Source organism: Pinus tabuliformis, chromosome 7 (genome assembly GCF_031772625.1).
Source record: "Pinus tabuliformis cultivar Carrire ecotype Pingquan chromosome 7, CPIR1, whole genome shotgun sequence".
Classification (NCBI taxonomy): domain Eukaryota; kingdom Viridiplantae; phylum Streptophyta; class Pinopsida; order Pinales; family Pinaceae; genus Pinus; species Pinus tabuliformis.
Window position 1 is genome coordinate 567,844,367 of NC_142293.1, and position 17,151 is coordinate 567,861,517.

The following is a 17,151-nucleotide window of genomic DNA, read 5'->3' on the forward strand; positions in this document are numbered from 1 at the left end:
TAAATATAAAGTTGCAATGCGTACCTTTTGTGTGTTTTGCACATTATGGAGATTTAACTATTGTTCCATCTATAGTATCCATGTTACGGGATCCTTGCCATCAAACTTCCTCATATCGATCTTTGGAACATGGTGGGTTTTCAATCCAACAATAGATTCTACGGAATTGTGATTAATGTTTATTTTGCTCACATCATGAGTTTCCTCTACTACCTTTTCGCCATTAGGAAGCATTTCTTGAAGCAACTTTGTCAAACCTTCCATGTCTTTCTTCAAATCTTCAATGTTTACTTCTAAACCATCCATCTTAGATTCCATGCCATCAATCTTAGCTTCCACGCCATTCATCTTAGCTTCCACGACTTTCTTTAAACCATCCATCTTAGCTTCTGTTACTTTTTGTGAGTGAAATTTGTTGCACTTGGTCTCATAATTTTGATATATCATGTTGCATTTCTTCCTCTTCTTCATGAGTCATGGTAGAGATTTCAGATTGCTTACTAGGTGTTTCCATTTTCTTTCTTCGGGGCATCAATTAATGATAATTATGCTTCACTATGCCCTTTGAATTACTTCAAACTAATTTTTCAAACCAAACTTATGCAAAATTTTAAAAAGACTACACACATTTTTTCGCTTTGTAGGAGCTCGATATTGAATCTGTTTTATCTTTGTAATTTTGGATCTCCAAGGTCTAAAATTTCGTCATGTGGTAGTCCTCTGAGTTCTGTTTCCAACCCCACAAGTCTGATCAATATTGGATTCTCCAAGAAAGAGTTATTCCAAATATCCCACGATGGCCTGATTATAGACTGGTTCAGTAGAGTGAACTTGTACGAAGTGCCACGTGTCACTATTTTGACCTTCAAACCTGGAAATGATACACAGAAAACTACAATCTGTCCTCTTTCTGTAACTTTTTACAAAATTTCAATCTGATGCTCAGAGAGAAAGTTATGACGAGTTTCCCAGGTCACCTGTTTGATATATAATTCGAGAGCATGCAAAAACCCTAACTTCCTTGGATCATATCTCCGAAAATATAGCGAGACAAGATCTGAAATTCGGACCTGAGGTTCATCAAGATTTCGACTCAAATGGGTTTTAATTTCATCTTCTGAAACTTCGTAGAAAAAACTTTATAGCAAAAATGTCACGATGACCTGTTTGAAGCAGCGAAACCCTAGAATCCAAAGCTCTGATACCAAATGTTATGCAACTAGCTCACAAAATAGAAGAAAAGATAAATCAACGACTTCAAAATCAGCCTCTTCGAGGGAGCAACCTCCTTTACATTACACAAATGAACAATTCTTGGATGATACAAATGGCAAGTCCTCCTTTCTATATATAGGAGTCTAAGGGATCACAATACAATCGGAACCTACATAACAATAATATTGTAGGGGCACAATAATACAATAAGGGAGTTGCACTAATAACAATAAGGGGTTACACTAGTAGTATAGGGACCTAACAGTTTTCCAACGGCCCTTGGAAGGATTCCTTAAAGTGTTTTCTTTGTACTAAGCCAACATCTTTTATACTTGTAGTACATATTTACAAGCACAACATGTGATACCAAGGACATAATTTAATTTCTCAATTTAGATCTTCTACATAATCATGGATGGAATCCTATGATAAGTTGTTCATTCTTTCAATCATCAGTAGGACCTTTTTATTTGACATCCTAGATTACATGTAAATCCTAGAGGAAGAGGATTATGGTTTTAATATGTTATCTAGAGAGTACACTCTTTATCCTAGACGACTTAGAAACAAGGATTATATGAACCACTAGAGATAAGAGAAATTCAATCGCTTATGAACATACATACCTTGTGAATTACATACCTCTGATTTTATTAGACTTGTTGCAAGTGCATCTTGTTGAGTACGGAGTACTTACTTGATTTTCTTAAGTTGGTACCTTGTGCTCTTCATAAGACAGACTTCGGATTCCCTTCAAACTGAATACTTCTTGTAGATATCTCAGATTATTGGTAGATTTCCATAAGCAGTTATTCCAAGACCCTTTTCTTTAATGAGTTGAAGATCGAATGTACTACTTTACCTATCTCTGAAGATGTTTTGATACCGAGCGCTTTGCATAAGCACTGAACTTCCTTACTGAGGTGTATCACTGAGATCTTCTTTCTGAGGTAGCACCGAAAATGTTTCACTGAGATGAGACCGAGATCTTGTCACTAAAACCCTGTCACTGTGGTAGCATCTAGATCATCTCTTCACCGAAATGTGGGTCCTGTACTTTCACCAAAATGCTTGGAACCCATTCTCCAAATTGTCTTACTGTGATAGTGTTGAAACTCTCTCTGAAATCGAGCTTGTTCAATCCTCATTCTAAAGATTATCTGAACTGCCTTCATTGTGGTATATCAGAACCCATTATTGAGACATTCGAACCTCTTCCTTCCTTTTCAAGGTGTCTTTAATATGTTAGATAAAGACTCACTATAATCTTAGTTCCATTAGCCCAGAAGTGTCCTTCTTCAAACTGCCTTTGACCATGACCATAGCTTTGATACCATGTTGGGACATCCAAAGAGTTGGTAGTTAAATGATTTCCCTTATTAATGACATTATCTTGTGATGTTTTTATTATTATTAGTTCTTTTGATTTATCTTTTCTTATCATCAAGACTAATGCCAAGCAACAAATAAAAGAGTACACAAGATGTAGGCACACTGCCAAGGCAAAATCCCCCTCGAGGGGAAAACCCAGTCACAAATTCTTCCTTTAGTAGATTCAAAATAGGAGACGACCAAGACCCTTACAAACTAGAGACTCCCTCCATCAAGTCAGCCTTGTGAGTAGCATTGCATTCTTCAATGTGTTCTTCCTTGCAATAATAAAGCTTTGACACGATCCAGTAGTATGTTTGATAGCTTGGTCACATAACACAATTATATCTCAGTTCAACACTGTAACATATATACTTCGGTCCAACAATGATGATGTACTCCTGTTCTCCATCACTGAGGTGGCACCAAACTTTATCATTGTAATGACATCAAGCACCTGACTGTAATGGCACCGAACTTCTATGACATCACCGAACTGTAATAGCATCTTAACTTCTATACTGCATTGATACCAAACTGTATTCACTGTAATATCACCGAGCTTTTTCCACTGTGAAGGCACCGAAATTATCTCACTGTGATAACCGAAACCATCTCTATGTGATTACCAAAATTATCTCTAAAATGCAAGCTTCTATCATGTGTTATAGTACTGAAACTTCCTTTTTGAAAATCCGAACTTCTGAGGTGCTGTAATGTGAGAATCTTAGGCTTGTATATATAGTAGTTTGTCCATGAAATAGGCCAACATGAATCCATGAATAATTGTGACTCCACTTAAGGATAGGTCAACATGTAGGCCAACTAGTAGGCCGACTTGATGAAAATTTGTTAGAGGCTGACAACAAGGATGCTTTAAGGAGGCTGATGATGATCAAGGAGACTTTGATGGAGGAGTCTTTGATCAGTAAACAAATTGACTTTGACCCAAATAAATAATCCTAAAGCCTACAATGGAGGCTTGACCTATACATTTGACCTAAGCATGAAACTCATGCTTTAATAAGTCACAATAATAATAATAATAATTATTTTATTTATTCGTTTGTCAAGTACATTACAAGATGACGCAAATACATTTAATGAAGACCGAACCTAGTTACATTTTCCAACAACCCTGACATCCCCCCATCCCCCCTGGATTTCCAAAAAATTTAGGGGTGCCCGCACACATCCCCCTTATGTGTCTCCCCGTTCTCGCATCACCCTATCCCAAAAACTTGTTAGAACATTGGTACACTTGTGTGATGCAAGTGATGGTGCCAAAGAGGACTTCTTGTTGATTTTTAATGTACCATGGACAAGTGGTTTCCCATGGGTTAGTCTCTACCTAGGGAAAAGTGTCCAAAATAATTCTTTTCCTAAGTGTGACTTTATAAAGTGAAAGTGACTTTATAAGTGGTAAAGTCAACGTTAAATTATAAAGTGAAAAGTGACTTTAGACATAAAGTACAATGTGGGTACTTTATTTAATGGGTGAGTTAAAAAAAGTGAGAATTAAATGCACATTTATTCTTATCCCTTGATCTAAATGAATCTGAGCCATTAGATCTTAAAGTTGCCCAAAAGTCATTTAGGGAAACAAAAAGGGGAAAAGAAAAGAGAAACTACATTCATTCTTCATGAGCAGATTGGAGAAATGAGGCTGAAAGCTGGAGAAATGTTCTGAAGGAGAAATTTGTTGCAAAAAGCTAAAGGAGTGATTTCTAGGCAAAGCAGGGCACGGAAATCAAGGCATAAAAGACAACAGAAGGTACAGTACGAACAGCATTTAATGTTGTAAGTTGCACACCCTTTGAGAGAAGTTTTTGGAAAAAAAATTGAAAAAAAAATCTGTACAGTCCATATAGTGGTATGGAAATCCGTACAGTGCATATTTTCAGCTTCACGTGGGCATATAAATCAAGGCAAAGTGGGCACAGTTTTCAAGGAGTTTTGGGCTGAAGAGATAAGTTGTATTTCGTTGTTTTATTTTGTCTGCAATGTATTTTTCCTGAACTTGAAAAATAGATAAATATGAAGAGCTCGCTAACAGGTTTTCCCTTGAGAAGATTGAAGGGGTTTTGCCTGGGTCTAAGTTGACCAAAAATCTGTGCATTTTTACGTGTGTTGCTGGTCTGTTTATGTCCATATTTATTTTCAGCATGTGTTGACAGTGTCATGTGTTTTAATCTGAAAATTTCATTTCCATAATTCTATATGTTGAATGTATGTTTATGGAAAAGGGCATTTCACTGAATGGGAGTGATAAGGTAAAATTAAAACCGAGTTGGGATTGCAGGGAACTTTTTAGTCATCAAATTTCAGCATTTCTCAGTATGCTACTTTGTTGAGGATCATTAGTGGAATGTCTAGCTTTGGTTGGGAAAGATTCCCAGCTAAAAGCTAGCGGCTAGGGCTTTGTTATGGTTTCCCTAACTAGGGTTTGAAGAGCATAAGTTGTACCTGCTTGTCTAAACTGTGATATGTACTTCAACCTATACATATATATTAGCTGTTTCTGCAGTCCAAACGTTGTGTACTGACAGATCTGATTTTCAGCTTATGTTATCTTGATGATTGAGTAGTTACTAGCACTGGTTATGCGTGCTAATTTGACATATCCTTGAGCAGATTTTGTTAAGCGATTGAACAAACATATAGAAACTAAAGGGGCGGATTTACTACTGTTATAATTTATTTTCAGATCTGTTATATGCTTGGGGACTGTGCCCTGATAGTTGAAACAATGATGCATTGAAGTAAACGTGTTCAGAATTCATTTTCTTGGGCTCCCTTATGTAATTGGTTGAATAGAAAGGACGTATTTGCTGCCATAATTTAATATTTCCAAGGCATCCCTAAGGTTGAAACATATGCATGAAAGAGATCCAGAAAACCTCAAGGTTAAGGTGAAATTTCTACATTTGCAAAAAAGTGGTAATCTGAAATTTCTATACCTCTTAAAATCCAGCTGTGTTCTTATAAATATATATTGAACTAGAGAAATATAATATTGTTAGAATATGTCATACATAAGACTTGTAAATAAGAAAAAGCTCTCAAATTTCTTACCACCACTTTTCTCAGGATGAAATTGTACAGCATGCACATTCCCCTTTTTAATGGCAGCAATAAACTCTCCACCATAGTTGCAAGTCGCTGAAACCCAATCTTTATTAGCATCTGACTGCAGTCAAAAAAGGTGATTGATTTCAAGAAAAAAACAGAGAAATTAAGAGCAAAGAAATAATTTTACAAGTGATAACTTGCAACTGACTATAATAAATAGATGTTGTAAATATTGCTCATCAAAGAATCTTATAAATATAGAAAACAAAGTGTGAAGCATACATACAGGAATTGCTCGGTATGAATGGACAAAATAAACTCGATGGCCTTTGGCACCTTCTAAAATCACAGATGATTGCTGGGACTGCAATGCATTCCAGCCTATATGGGGCACCCTCAGCCCATTTGAAGAATCAAAACGGCCAACTACCCCAGGTATTAGATGGAGACCTTCGACTGCATATTAATGTAAAATCCTGTTAATTCAAGCTTTTGGTGATTGGATTGACATCCATGCACAATACTATGAAAACAGAGGCAGTTGTAATTACCGAATTGCATTTGAAAAGCAAAGTTATACACCAATTCAACGTCAAGATCAATCTGACTATATTTAGATATTTCTCCATCGCAGCTTGTGTGTTTGTGTGCATGTGTTGACTTGAAAATAAAAAACTATTCTATCTGGCTCCTAGTATTTACTACTTAGAGACTGTTTCGCTGGGATTCGCAGATGGGGCAACAAGGGGCTCAGTTTAGAGGATGGCTGGATAGACCCCTCAAATTTCAAGAAACAGCATAGGAAACTGTTACCCACTGGGGTTCAAATATGGGGCAACAGGGGGCTGAGTTTTGAGGATGGCTGGATAGACCCATCAAATTTCAAGAAACAGCATAGGAGACTGTTACCTAGCAAAAGTGGGTAACCCTTGGGAGAAATTTTTCTCCCATTCGTCAACCAGCCAGCCAGCAGCCCTATGATGATCCACAGAGAGCTTTACTTCAAAGCTCTCAACCTATGCTCTAGTCAACAGTCTCTCCCATTTGGCATGCTTCTTGAAGGAAGGTAGGTCATCTATTAGAAGGTACACTAACCATTTCTGTAATCATGTGCTTTCATTTAATGTTTGGAGTAGTGAAGCACGACCCTTATAAGACCCTTCAAGACTCGCGGGTCTTGATGAGTCATATGCCGAAATGAGTCACTCTCATAGAACCCGCGCATAAGAACCTTACCCGCACTAACTCACATAATACTCATGTTGACCCGTTAACTCGCATACGACTCGTATAAAACTCATACAGACCCATATAAGACCTGTCCCTAGCAGCAAATTTCGATTTTTTTTATTCTTCTGTCTTTTTTTAGAACGGGTGGAGGGAAAGGGAAAATGTATTTTGCTGAGTCTTATACGAGTATTGATAAGAGCTATTGGGTTTGAGGAGACTCTGTTGGATTGTATACTTGTTTTTTATAATAATACAAAAGACTTTGGGGCATGATTGATGGTGTTCTCCTTCTTTCTTGAGGTGATATCTTTCTAGCTTATGTATTTCAATTTTTATGCAATTTGGATTATATTAGCATGATTTTTCCATTCATTGTGGATTAATATATGCAAGTTATCTTGTATGTATTTTTGTTTTAGAGAAATATTCTAGGAGTGAATAGTAGTAGGCGATTTTAGGAGGAATCTCTAGTTCTCTCACCCATTGTATTTTCTCTAATTCCTTTATGAACGCTAATATTTGTTTCCAAGTGTGTAAAAAACTCTTTTGAAATTTTGTGAAGGATCATTTGGGCGTGAGAGAAATCTCAAATAGATCAACTCACTCTCAAATTCAAGAATCGAAGGACCCATCGATTTTGGCTCCAAGGATCCATCCAACGAAAAGCAAAGAGGGGAGTTTCATTTTCCTCTACTCTACTAGAATCATATAAAATTCAAATTTCATATTTCTCTTGATCAAAATTTAGAGCTTTCAATGATTATATGAGCTACTTAGAGCACTATTTTAGACTAGACAAGTATGGAGTTCTACTCCCATAACTTGATCTAGCTCTTATACATTAGTTGTGGACTATTGTTTCTCTCTTTGCATGCTCTCTCCACTTACTTTCAAATTTGTTTTGCAGCCTCCTGAGCAGAAATCAAAGTCCATTTTGGCGGCAAGTTTGAGGGTGAATTCTTCTAAAACTACTAACATATCTTTTGCAAGACCCCTTGCATTCTTTTGAGCAGCTTTCCAACAAGGTCGTGAGCTTCTTTGGGACCCCATTTTTAGCTAAGTCGAGTTCTTTTGAGGGCTGCACATCTCTCTCTCTAGGTCGTGGGCTTTGACGAGGCTTAGCCTTTCTTGTCTTATGCTAACTTCTCTTCTACTCAAAATCTGAATTTTGTATGCAAAGAAAAGCCTCTTAATTTTCAGATTTCAAAGGTCTTTCTTCAGCCTCATTTGCATCAATTGTTCATCAAGGAAAGTCTATGGTCAAAGCTCTTATTGTAAAGACTTCCTTGATCTTATTTTGAGGCCTTAGAGGGGCTCTCATCTCCTTGTAACTAATCTAATAAAAAGTCTGATTTCTTTTGTGGGAGCTTGGGAATTTTTCTCATGGTATCCCTTCTATCCATTTAGAGGGAGAAATTTGGTTTGTGGATTGACTAATCCTTTAGATAGTTGCTTTAATTTTCTGCATTTGTTAATTTCACTTTAACATAGCATTTATGCTCGTCCTATTCTAGCACATGCTTGATGTTAGTTTACATTGTGCCATTTCCATTTACTTGTGCAATTCACTCCAATACATGCAAGCTTTATTTGAGTAAGCAAGGATTTTTTGGCAAGTTTAAACTATTTCACTTTGCTTTACAAATTCATGAGCATTGCTTCAATATCTTTGCAATTCATGTTCATATGGTACTTTGGCCATTGATAATTATTTCTTGTGTCATTCCATTTTAAAGAAATTACTTCATTGCAAGTAACACGTCTTGGACTTGTGATCATATATTTTCACATCAAGCTAATTATTTCACATTTTATTTCCATTGAAGGATTTTGGTGACATCAACTTGAAAAAATTTCTCCTTACACTTTCTTTGGAAACATTAATGTTCACATGCATCTCATTTATGCATCCTTAGTGTTAATTTGCATCTCTAATTAATTTACCTCCAAGCATAAGCTTGGTTGAAAGACTTTTAGGATCCTCTCTCTCTCACCCAAACTTGAGGAACATAAACCCTCTCTTGTGGTTAACACAGTGACCTTGCAGTCGTCAGAACCAAAGTCTCTGTAGCGCCTGACGCATCGGATGGTTGGATATTCCAAGGGAGGTATCATTAATACAGCCTCAGTTGTCTTTTCTTGGGTATCTCTCCACAACTCACATTAGAGACTTGTTTCAAAATAGTTGAGAGAGAGGCTACATCTAGATAGGCATTTAGCTTAAAATTTACCAAGATAATTGCACTTCACATTAGATAGATTTGCATTTCATGCTAATTAAATCATCTTGGAATACATTTATATTTACTTGCAACATTATTTGTTTCATATACTTGTTATGATGAATGGTCTCATGTTTACTTGATGTCATTATCTCTTGTCATTTCAGCATTTCCTCTAACAAGTGCAACATCTATTTACATTGTGCAAGTAATACTTTTATTAGATCTTTTGAATCTCATTTGCATTTTATCTTTTTTCAAAGTAGCATATTGCAAGTAGTGTGGGTCTATATATTGGCAATTTTTACTATACTTGCTAAGTTGTTATCTCATGTACTTTTTAGCTCATAATTATTTAATGATATTATCTTGTTATTTGAGCACTTATTTACAAGTACAATATTTCAATATTTCCATCTTGCAAGTGATATTTCATCTAACATTGTCTCTTTTGCAGGATTGTCTGTCATCATTTTCTTTTGAGCAAGTACATGTTATTTACTTTGAGCAATTAATTGTTTAAGCACTGGTCTATGATAGCATATCTTTTTGAATGAATTATTGAAAGTTGTTCATATATCTCTTTACTTGTTCATATTGTGGGATCAATGTACTATTGTTGATAAGCTTTCCATTCAAATTAATCTCCTAGAAACTCACATTTCATTCACTAACCTTCATTAGGGACCACCCCTCTTAGCTTTAACGGAGAGAGTTGGGAATAGGTGATAGCCCCATCTCTTAGTTTGCCACCAAGTCACACCTTATGCAGTTGAAGATTTTTCCCACACTAACCAAGAGTGAAAGCAAGTAGGCAATAGTCCCCATCTCTAAATCAAATAGTCCTGCCAACATCTTGCAAAACCACACTACCTCACAACTCGCCATACCCACTGCCATATAGTCTGCTTTTGTTGAACTAAGTGCCATTGGTTGCTACTTCCTTCTATATCAAGAGATCATGGCTAATCCCACACTGAAACAACATCCACACATGAATTTTCTATCCACAACACTCCCAACCCAGTCAGAATTTGTGTACCCCTACAGCTCCACTCCAACTTTGACATATCTCAATCCAAAGTCCACCATACCTTGCAGGGACCTCAACACATGCTTCGTTGCCATCCAATCATCTTATCTCGGCTCCACCATGAACTAGTTCAGTGTGTTCATAGTAAAACATATATCCAACCTAATGTTGAATAGATACATCAAGGAACCTATCAACTTCATATACAGGGTGGGAACCACCAACTCACCTTCAGAAGCACTCAGCTTCTTCAGGTTAGTGATCATCGGTGTAGACATGGGTCTGCAATCCTCCATCCTAAACCTCATCAAGATCTCGACTGCATACTTGCCCTACCCAAGAAAAATCTCTCATGGTTGTTGCCACACCTTCTATCCCAAAAAGTAGTGCATCAACTCGATGTCCTTCATCTCGAACTCTGAAGCAAGATCCTACTTGCACAGCCTTATGAGTTTTTCCGATCCTGTCAAGAAGAAATAGTCCACATAAAGTATCAAGATGAGCAACTCACCCTCAACAATTACATAGTACAAGTTAGAGTCCGCCTCACTCTTGGTGAAGCCCAAACCAAGAAGATATCCATCAATCTCGACATGCCATGCTCGTAGAGCCTACTTCAGCCCATAAAGGGCCTTCTTCAACCTACACACATGAGATTCTCTCCCATGCACCTCAAAGCCCTGAGGTTGCCCAATATACACCTGCTCCTCAATCACCCCATTAAGGAATGCAGTCTTCACATCCATCTGATGTATCCAATGTTTTAAAACTCCGACTCCGACTCTGACTCGGCCGAGGGTCAACTCCGACTCCGACTCGGTATCGACTCGGCCGGCTCGATTTCAGTGACTCGGTCGTTGTAAAAAATACATTAAATATTTGTTTTTTATAAAAACACATAATTTTAAATATTTTCATTCATGTTTCCAAACACACCGCATTAGAATATAGATAGAAGACAACATATGATCAAAGTAGGCTCGTGAATATATCCATTATATCAAAATGGCACCCAGTGCACTATCCAATACATACACGATGATGATATAGAGATCAAAACAAAAACACATAACCAAGGAGGCTATAAATGGCCTCTACAACAAAAGTCTCTGACCAGTACTACTAGCTACTGCTAGAGTTGCCAACATCATCTGGCTCAGTGTCACTTGGGAGCGGGAGCGAAAGTGGGGAGCGAGAGCAAAAATGGGAGCGGAAGCAACATTTTCAGAAGCTCCTGGTTTGGGAGCGAATCCCGGAGGAGTTTGACAACCAATGTCACTAACATCAAGGTACATAATACAAGACAAAATTCAATGGAAACATTGCAATCCTCCAATCCTGAAATCCTGAAAAACTGATAAGTCTGCTGGATTTTGAATGAAATCTAAAATTCTACTTTCTCCATATGAAATTCAATGAGGCCGGAACCACTCTCAAACATCCTGAGTCATTTCATGGTAATGTTATAAATTTAAGTAAAAGGATGAAAATGAAGATTAAGGAGAATGTCACTTTTACTTTAAGAATTTAACATTACCATGAAATTTGAATAGCATATCAATACTAGGAGAGGGCAATGGACCCCAAATAGCACTTAACCAATTTAGAAAACACCTTAGAGTCCCCAACAATCAGCTAAATGTTAAAAAAAGAAATTAGAAAAATCGTTGTTTTTTTGGGTGACTGGCCGGACTTAATGACTCGGCCGAGTAGATGCGGAAACGGCCGGGTTGACCAAGTCATGACTGACTCGGCCGAGTCATGCAATAACTCGGTCAAGTCAGTCATGACTCGGCCTCCCGAACTGGTTTTTCTGTCGGGTCATAAAATTCTTCAATGACTCGGATCAACTCGGCCGTTTTAGATTCGATTCGGCCGAATTTTAAAACAGTGTCCTCCACCCCATCTCTAAAGAAATGGACATAACTACTCTAATGGGTGCATATTTGGAGACAAGTGCGAGTGTCTCCTCATAATCCACTCCCTCCTGCTGGGAGAACCCTCTCGCCACGAACCTCGCTTTATACGTCTTGACACTACCATCAGTTGCACATTTGATTTTGTAGATCCATAGAGAAGTGATCATAGATTTTCCTTTTGGTCTCAACACTATGTCCCATGCATCATTCCTCGTGATTGAGCTATACTCATCCACCATGGCATCCCTCCAAACCTGCTCATTTGTAGCCTCCTCAAAAGTAGAAGGCTCAGACTCACTAATGTTGCTCGATGAGGCCAAAAAATCTGGAAAATCTCGTTGGTGGTTTGCTCTACCTGAAAGTGTTGCTGGGAACCTCCACATGCTCCTCAACATCCCTATAGGTTTGTTCGGCCAATCTCGGCCTCCTCCTCATATAGCTTGAAGGAACATCTTGATCCTTCTCCAAATCTATAGGTTGTCCCCTTATTGTTGGTGTTGCTCATACTTCCTCAGCCTTAGGAGCTTCTCACTCCCATCCTCTACCCTAGCTGGCTCTCTCTCATTAGACCTCCTAAAAGTCCTACCCTCATCAAATCTGACATCCTAACTGATTATCACTTTCCTTTGTCCTGGAATGTAGACTCGGTAGGCCTTTGAGACCTCATAGCAGCCCACAAATACAACTCTTTCTAACAAGCGCTCCAACGTAGTCTTCTTCTCCATGGGAACATACACTAGACTACCAAAGATGAACAAATGGCTCACATCCAGTTTCACTCCTGTAAACATCTCCTCAGAGTTACGTCCTCCAATATCTTGTGAGGACTCCTATTTTGCACATAAACAGTTGTATTGCAGGCTTTTGCGCACAAAAACATAGGAAATTCTTAACCATAGATCATTGCCCTCGCTGCCTCCATTATGGTCCCGTTTTTCCTCTCAATAACCCCATTTTGCTGAGGGTTGTAAGGTATCGTGAACTCCTTCTTGATCCCTGCTATCGTGCAAAAATCCTGGAACTCGTTGGAGGTATACTCACCCCCATTGTCTGATCTCAGCACCTTAATCTTCTTCCTGGTTTGGTTCTCCAGAAGAGCTTTCAACTCTTGAAACAGACTAAAGACCTCTCCCTTGGTCTTTAAGAAGTAGATCCAAGTCTTCTTGGAAAAAACATCTATGAATGTCACAAAGTACAAAGACCCTATGATCGACTCCACAAACATAAGACCACAAATGTCTAAGTGCACCAAGTCTAGCACTCCCTTAGACCCAGTCTAGTTGTGAGGAAACGTGGCCTTGGCTTGCTTTCCAAGTGCACGTGCTTTGCACATTCCTTCTTTTTCCACCCTGATCTTCGGAAAAATTGTAACTATTCTCCGTAACATAGGAAGAGCCCTATAGTGTAGGTGTCCCATCCTCTTGTGCCAAATCTCATTCTAGCTGTCACTCTCATGTATGAGAGCCTTCACCAGTTGTCCTCTCAACAAATAGAGATTTTTCTCACTTCTGCCAATTACTCCCTTCTTCTTGGGATCAGTTCCTTTTGGCCCAACAACTACTCCCGTGAAGCTGACATCTAGTACTTTGTCCTCTATGGCCGAAACTAAAAAGAGATTCTTCTCCAAACCCTATACAATCTGTTAGCGCTTGAAATTTCACCTCAGGCTGAGAAAGGTAAACCTCAAGGCAACATCAAACCACTTAGGCTCGTAGCTAGCCCTACGGGGCAGGAGAGGGCTCTCTCCGGTCTATCTCGATAAAGATCTTCAATGGGCGAGATAACCAATAGGGTAACACTGATTTTAGGCTAGTAAACTGATCAAAAGGGTTGATTTGGAATTTTTAGGGTTTTTGGTGGCAAATTGAGGAGTGGCAATTTTGGGTGCGGGGATAGGACACAGTTTCTGCATGGGGTTCTTTGGGGCGAGATAGGATACAGTATTGATGCCTTAGATTGAGGCGAATGGATGAGAAAGACAGGTGAGGAGCTAAGGAGAGCAAACAATAACTTTGAATTCTCCTTAAACAGCAGAAAACATTGAAATTAAACAAACTTAAAAGCAGAGCATGACAGTCATGAATTCTACTTTAACACTTCATTTGTTTAATGTGCAGAAGGAAAAGTAAGGAAATGATTCACATAGTAAGGAAATGATTCACATAACACACTTACAAGTACATAGAGAAACACACCATCAATACATGTAACCACAAGAATCCCAAAAAGGACTGCAAAACCCTGGTCTTCCTTAGCCAAAAATTGCAGAGATACAGTGAATAATACAATGATAGCTTTTCCCTCAAGAGTCCAACCTTCCAACCCCTGAAAATGACTAAGAAAATACATAATATAGGCAAGCTAACACCTTTCCTTGCCTCTAGGGGTCGAGCTCATCCTTCTAAGAGCTGTTTCAACCAATTCTAAACTGAGCACTAAAATCTAGGCAGTCAAAACAACTTGCCTCTATAAGCTAGGAAACCAATTCATTCATTAAATTTTCACCTATTTCATGAATGAATCTTCTAGAAGAGGTACATAAGTGTAAAAGTGTCATAAAAGTACATTAATTACATCAAAGAGGATAATAATCCACCCAAAAAGTCAAACAGGTTCAAACTGCATTTTTCTGAGCTGTACACTGAAATTTGGAGAAATTTGCATGACGGGTCGCGCGCCTCTGCCTGACGGGTCGCGCGCCTTTGGGACCACTTTTGGGGCACTTCCAAGTGTCCAAATTGAGCAAGAGTAGGCTTGTTGGAAAGGTCTGTGAGTCTATTTTCCAACCCAACTGGAATTTCTGAATTTGGTGGTCATTTGCCCCTCCAAAATTGCAATCTCCCAAAACTGCTTTCTGTGTCTCAAAAATGTGGCAGAAAGTCATTTTTTGCTTGTTTTTTGACTTTCTGGAGGCCCAAAACTTCATAAAATCTCTTGTCCATGGATGAGCATATGTAACTTCTCATGACAAATCTGGAAATGCTGAGTTTTTGCAAAATGGAGTTGCCAAGATGAAGGGTCGCGCAGGGGGTGAGACCCGTTAATGGACAAAACCTGTAAATTGCCTAGAAAAACCAAAATTGACCCAAAATGCTCAAAATTTCTTGGGATTTGTGCTGTGAGTCCCCAATCAAGTATCATGCTCAGTCAAAGAGGCTTTGGCCAAAATTTGGAGTGGATCGGGCCTTTTCCGTCGTTTTAGTGCCTTGGCCAACCTCCTTAGATCCGGCGATTGTAATTTTGACATTTCTCTAAAACCATGACACCTGTGCAAAAAGTGAAGGAGGTTTTTCTTCTTTGGCATGTTCTGGACAAAAACCTCTCTCAGTTTTCCAAAATTCATCTTTGATTGCTCTGGAACATCATTTGAGTGCGACTTGTCCCTATGTGTGAAACAAGGAATTTTGTCGAAATGGAGCGAAATGAAGGGGATAAGAGGCTTCTAAATTCTTGGGGAAATTTTTGGGAGTGGGGAGGGATGTTAGGAAGCAGGGGAAAGTGGAATCTCAGAGATTGAGTGAGGGGAAGGGGTCCAAAAGGGCAAAACACAGGCCAAACCTAGAAAATTGTCAGGTTGTAGCTAGAAACTAGGGTTTGTGCAAAAATGAAGAATTTGGGGAATCTCAGTGATGGGAAGTGTTGGATAAGGTACATGAAAGATAAGGGAAGGTGTATGAACATCTGGATACAAGTTTTGCTAGTGATTTGACCATCCAAGAGAAATTAGCTTTCAAAACCCTAGGAGAGGGAAATGACACTGCCTAGGCGCAACTGAAGCATGGACAAGGTGTAAAATGACTCATTAGACACTGAGATGATAATGACAACCCTATGAATGATGATAGACTCAGCTGAATGGTGACATGGACCGACATGTGGACAACTTTAGAAGGAGTTAAAGCAAACCCTAGACCTAATGCCTAGTGACCAAATTTTGCTTGAAAACTCTTTGAAATGACAAAATTTGACCTTGACACTTCAAAATCACTTTGTAAGAGCATATTTGATCACTGGAGGAAGGCTGGAAAGACTGACACTAACACAATCAATACTTCATTCACCTCCATGATGCCACTTGAGTCCATCTAAAACTCAATGCTACCAATGCCTTCTACTGCATACTTGGCATTATCACCAAGCTCTACATGTATATCCCTAGGCTCCCTGGTCATTCTAAGATGTTCCATTGTCCACAAAGCAGACACCTCTCATGAAGCTTCCAAAAAGGCATGACACCAAGGCAAAGTTCTTCTCGAACTTTTCAGCCATCTCGTCCATCTGAGAAATGGTTGTCGTGGCTATCTTTCCCTCGGTCTTCTTCCTATTTGGACATTGACTAGCAACATGCCCGAACTTGTGACAAGCAAAGCACTTGAGTTTGCTCAAGTCCTTCTCCTTTTTACTTTGTGAAGGTCCACCTCCACTCTGGTTCTGCTTGGCCTTCTCTTTGCTATTTTTCGCTTGTAGAGTAAGAGCAAGCTCATCTTTCTCTTCACTACTCCTTCATTATCCTCCAGTCAATCAGTACTCCCAAATCTCTTGAATACAATTAGGAAGTTTTTTCCAAGCAAGGATCCCATCCACAAAGATGATCCAATGCTTAACACAACCCTTCGGAGCTACCTTCACCAACTCCAAATCATTCACAGTTTCCCCAACAGCTAAAAGCTCCATGAACCTACTAGATCCTCATGAGGTAAGATGTTACTGTCATTGATCTCTTCATCCTGATGACATTTAATTTCTCTCGCAGCACCATCATCCTGTTTTCGTTTGTGATTTGATAAAGACCGATTAAGAATACCCATATTTGACATGTCATGTTCTCCCTGATATGTGAGTAACTATATAATCCCTCACACCATCCAAAATTATACACCTTGCTTTCATATCCTTAAGATCATGCTCGATCGCTAGGTTTGGATCTAACGGAACCTGAATGTTTGCATTCACAAAATCCCACAGACCATCCATTTTTAGAATCATGGTAATCTGCTGCTTCTAATGACTGAAGTTAACGACCCCATCCAACTTGTCTTCATATCACAAACTACTCAATGATGCCATCTTCACAAATCGACCTTGGTCA

At 38.8% G+C, this 17,151-nt stretch overlaps 1 protein-coding gene across 1 annotated transcript in view; it reads right to left on the minus strand.

Moving 5' to 3' along the window:
• The window catches only part of AT-HF (HIS HF), a 350,337-nt gene that overhangs the window by 233,376 nt on the left and 99,810 nt on the right, over positions 1–17,151 (minus strand). Inside the window, exons 4-5 of the mRNA XM_089458515.1 lie at positions 5,945–6,114; positions 5,662–5,776 (exon numbers count right to left, since the gene is read on the minus strand). Coding sequence (XP_089314641.1) covers positions 5,662–5,776; positions 5,945–6,114 — 285 coding nt within the window. The remainder of the gene's footprint in view (positions 1–5,661; positions 5,777–5,944; positions 6,115–17,151) is intronic.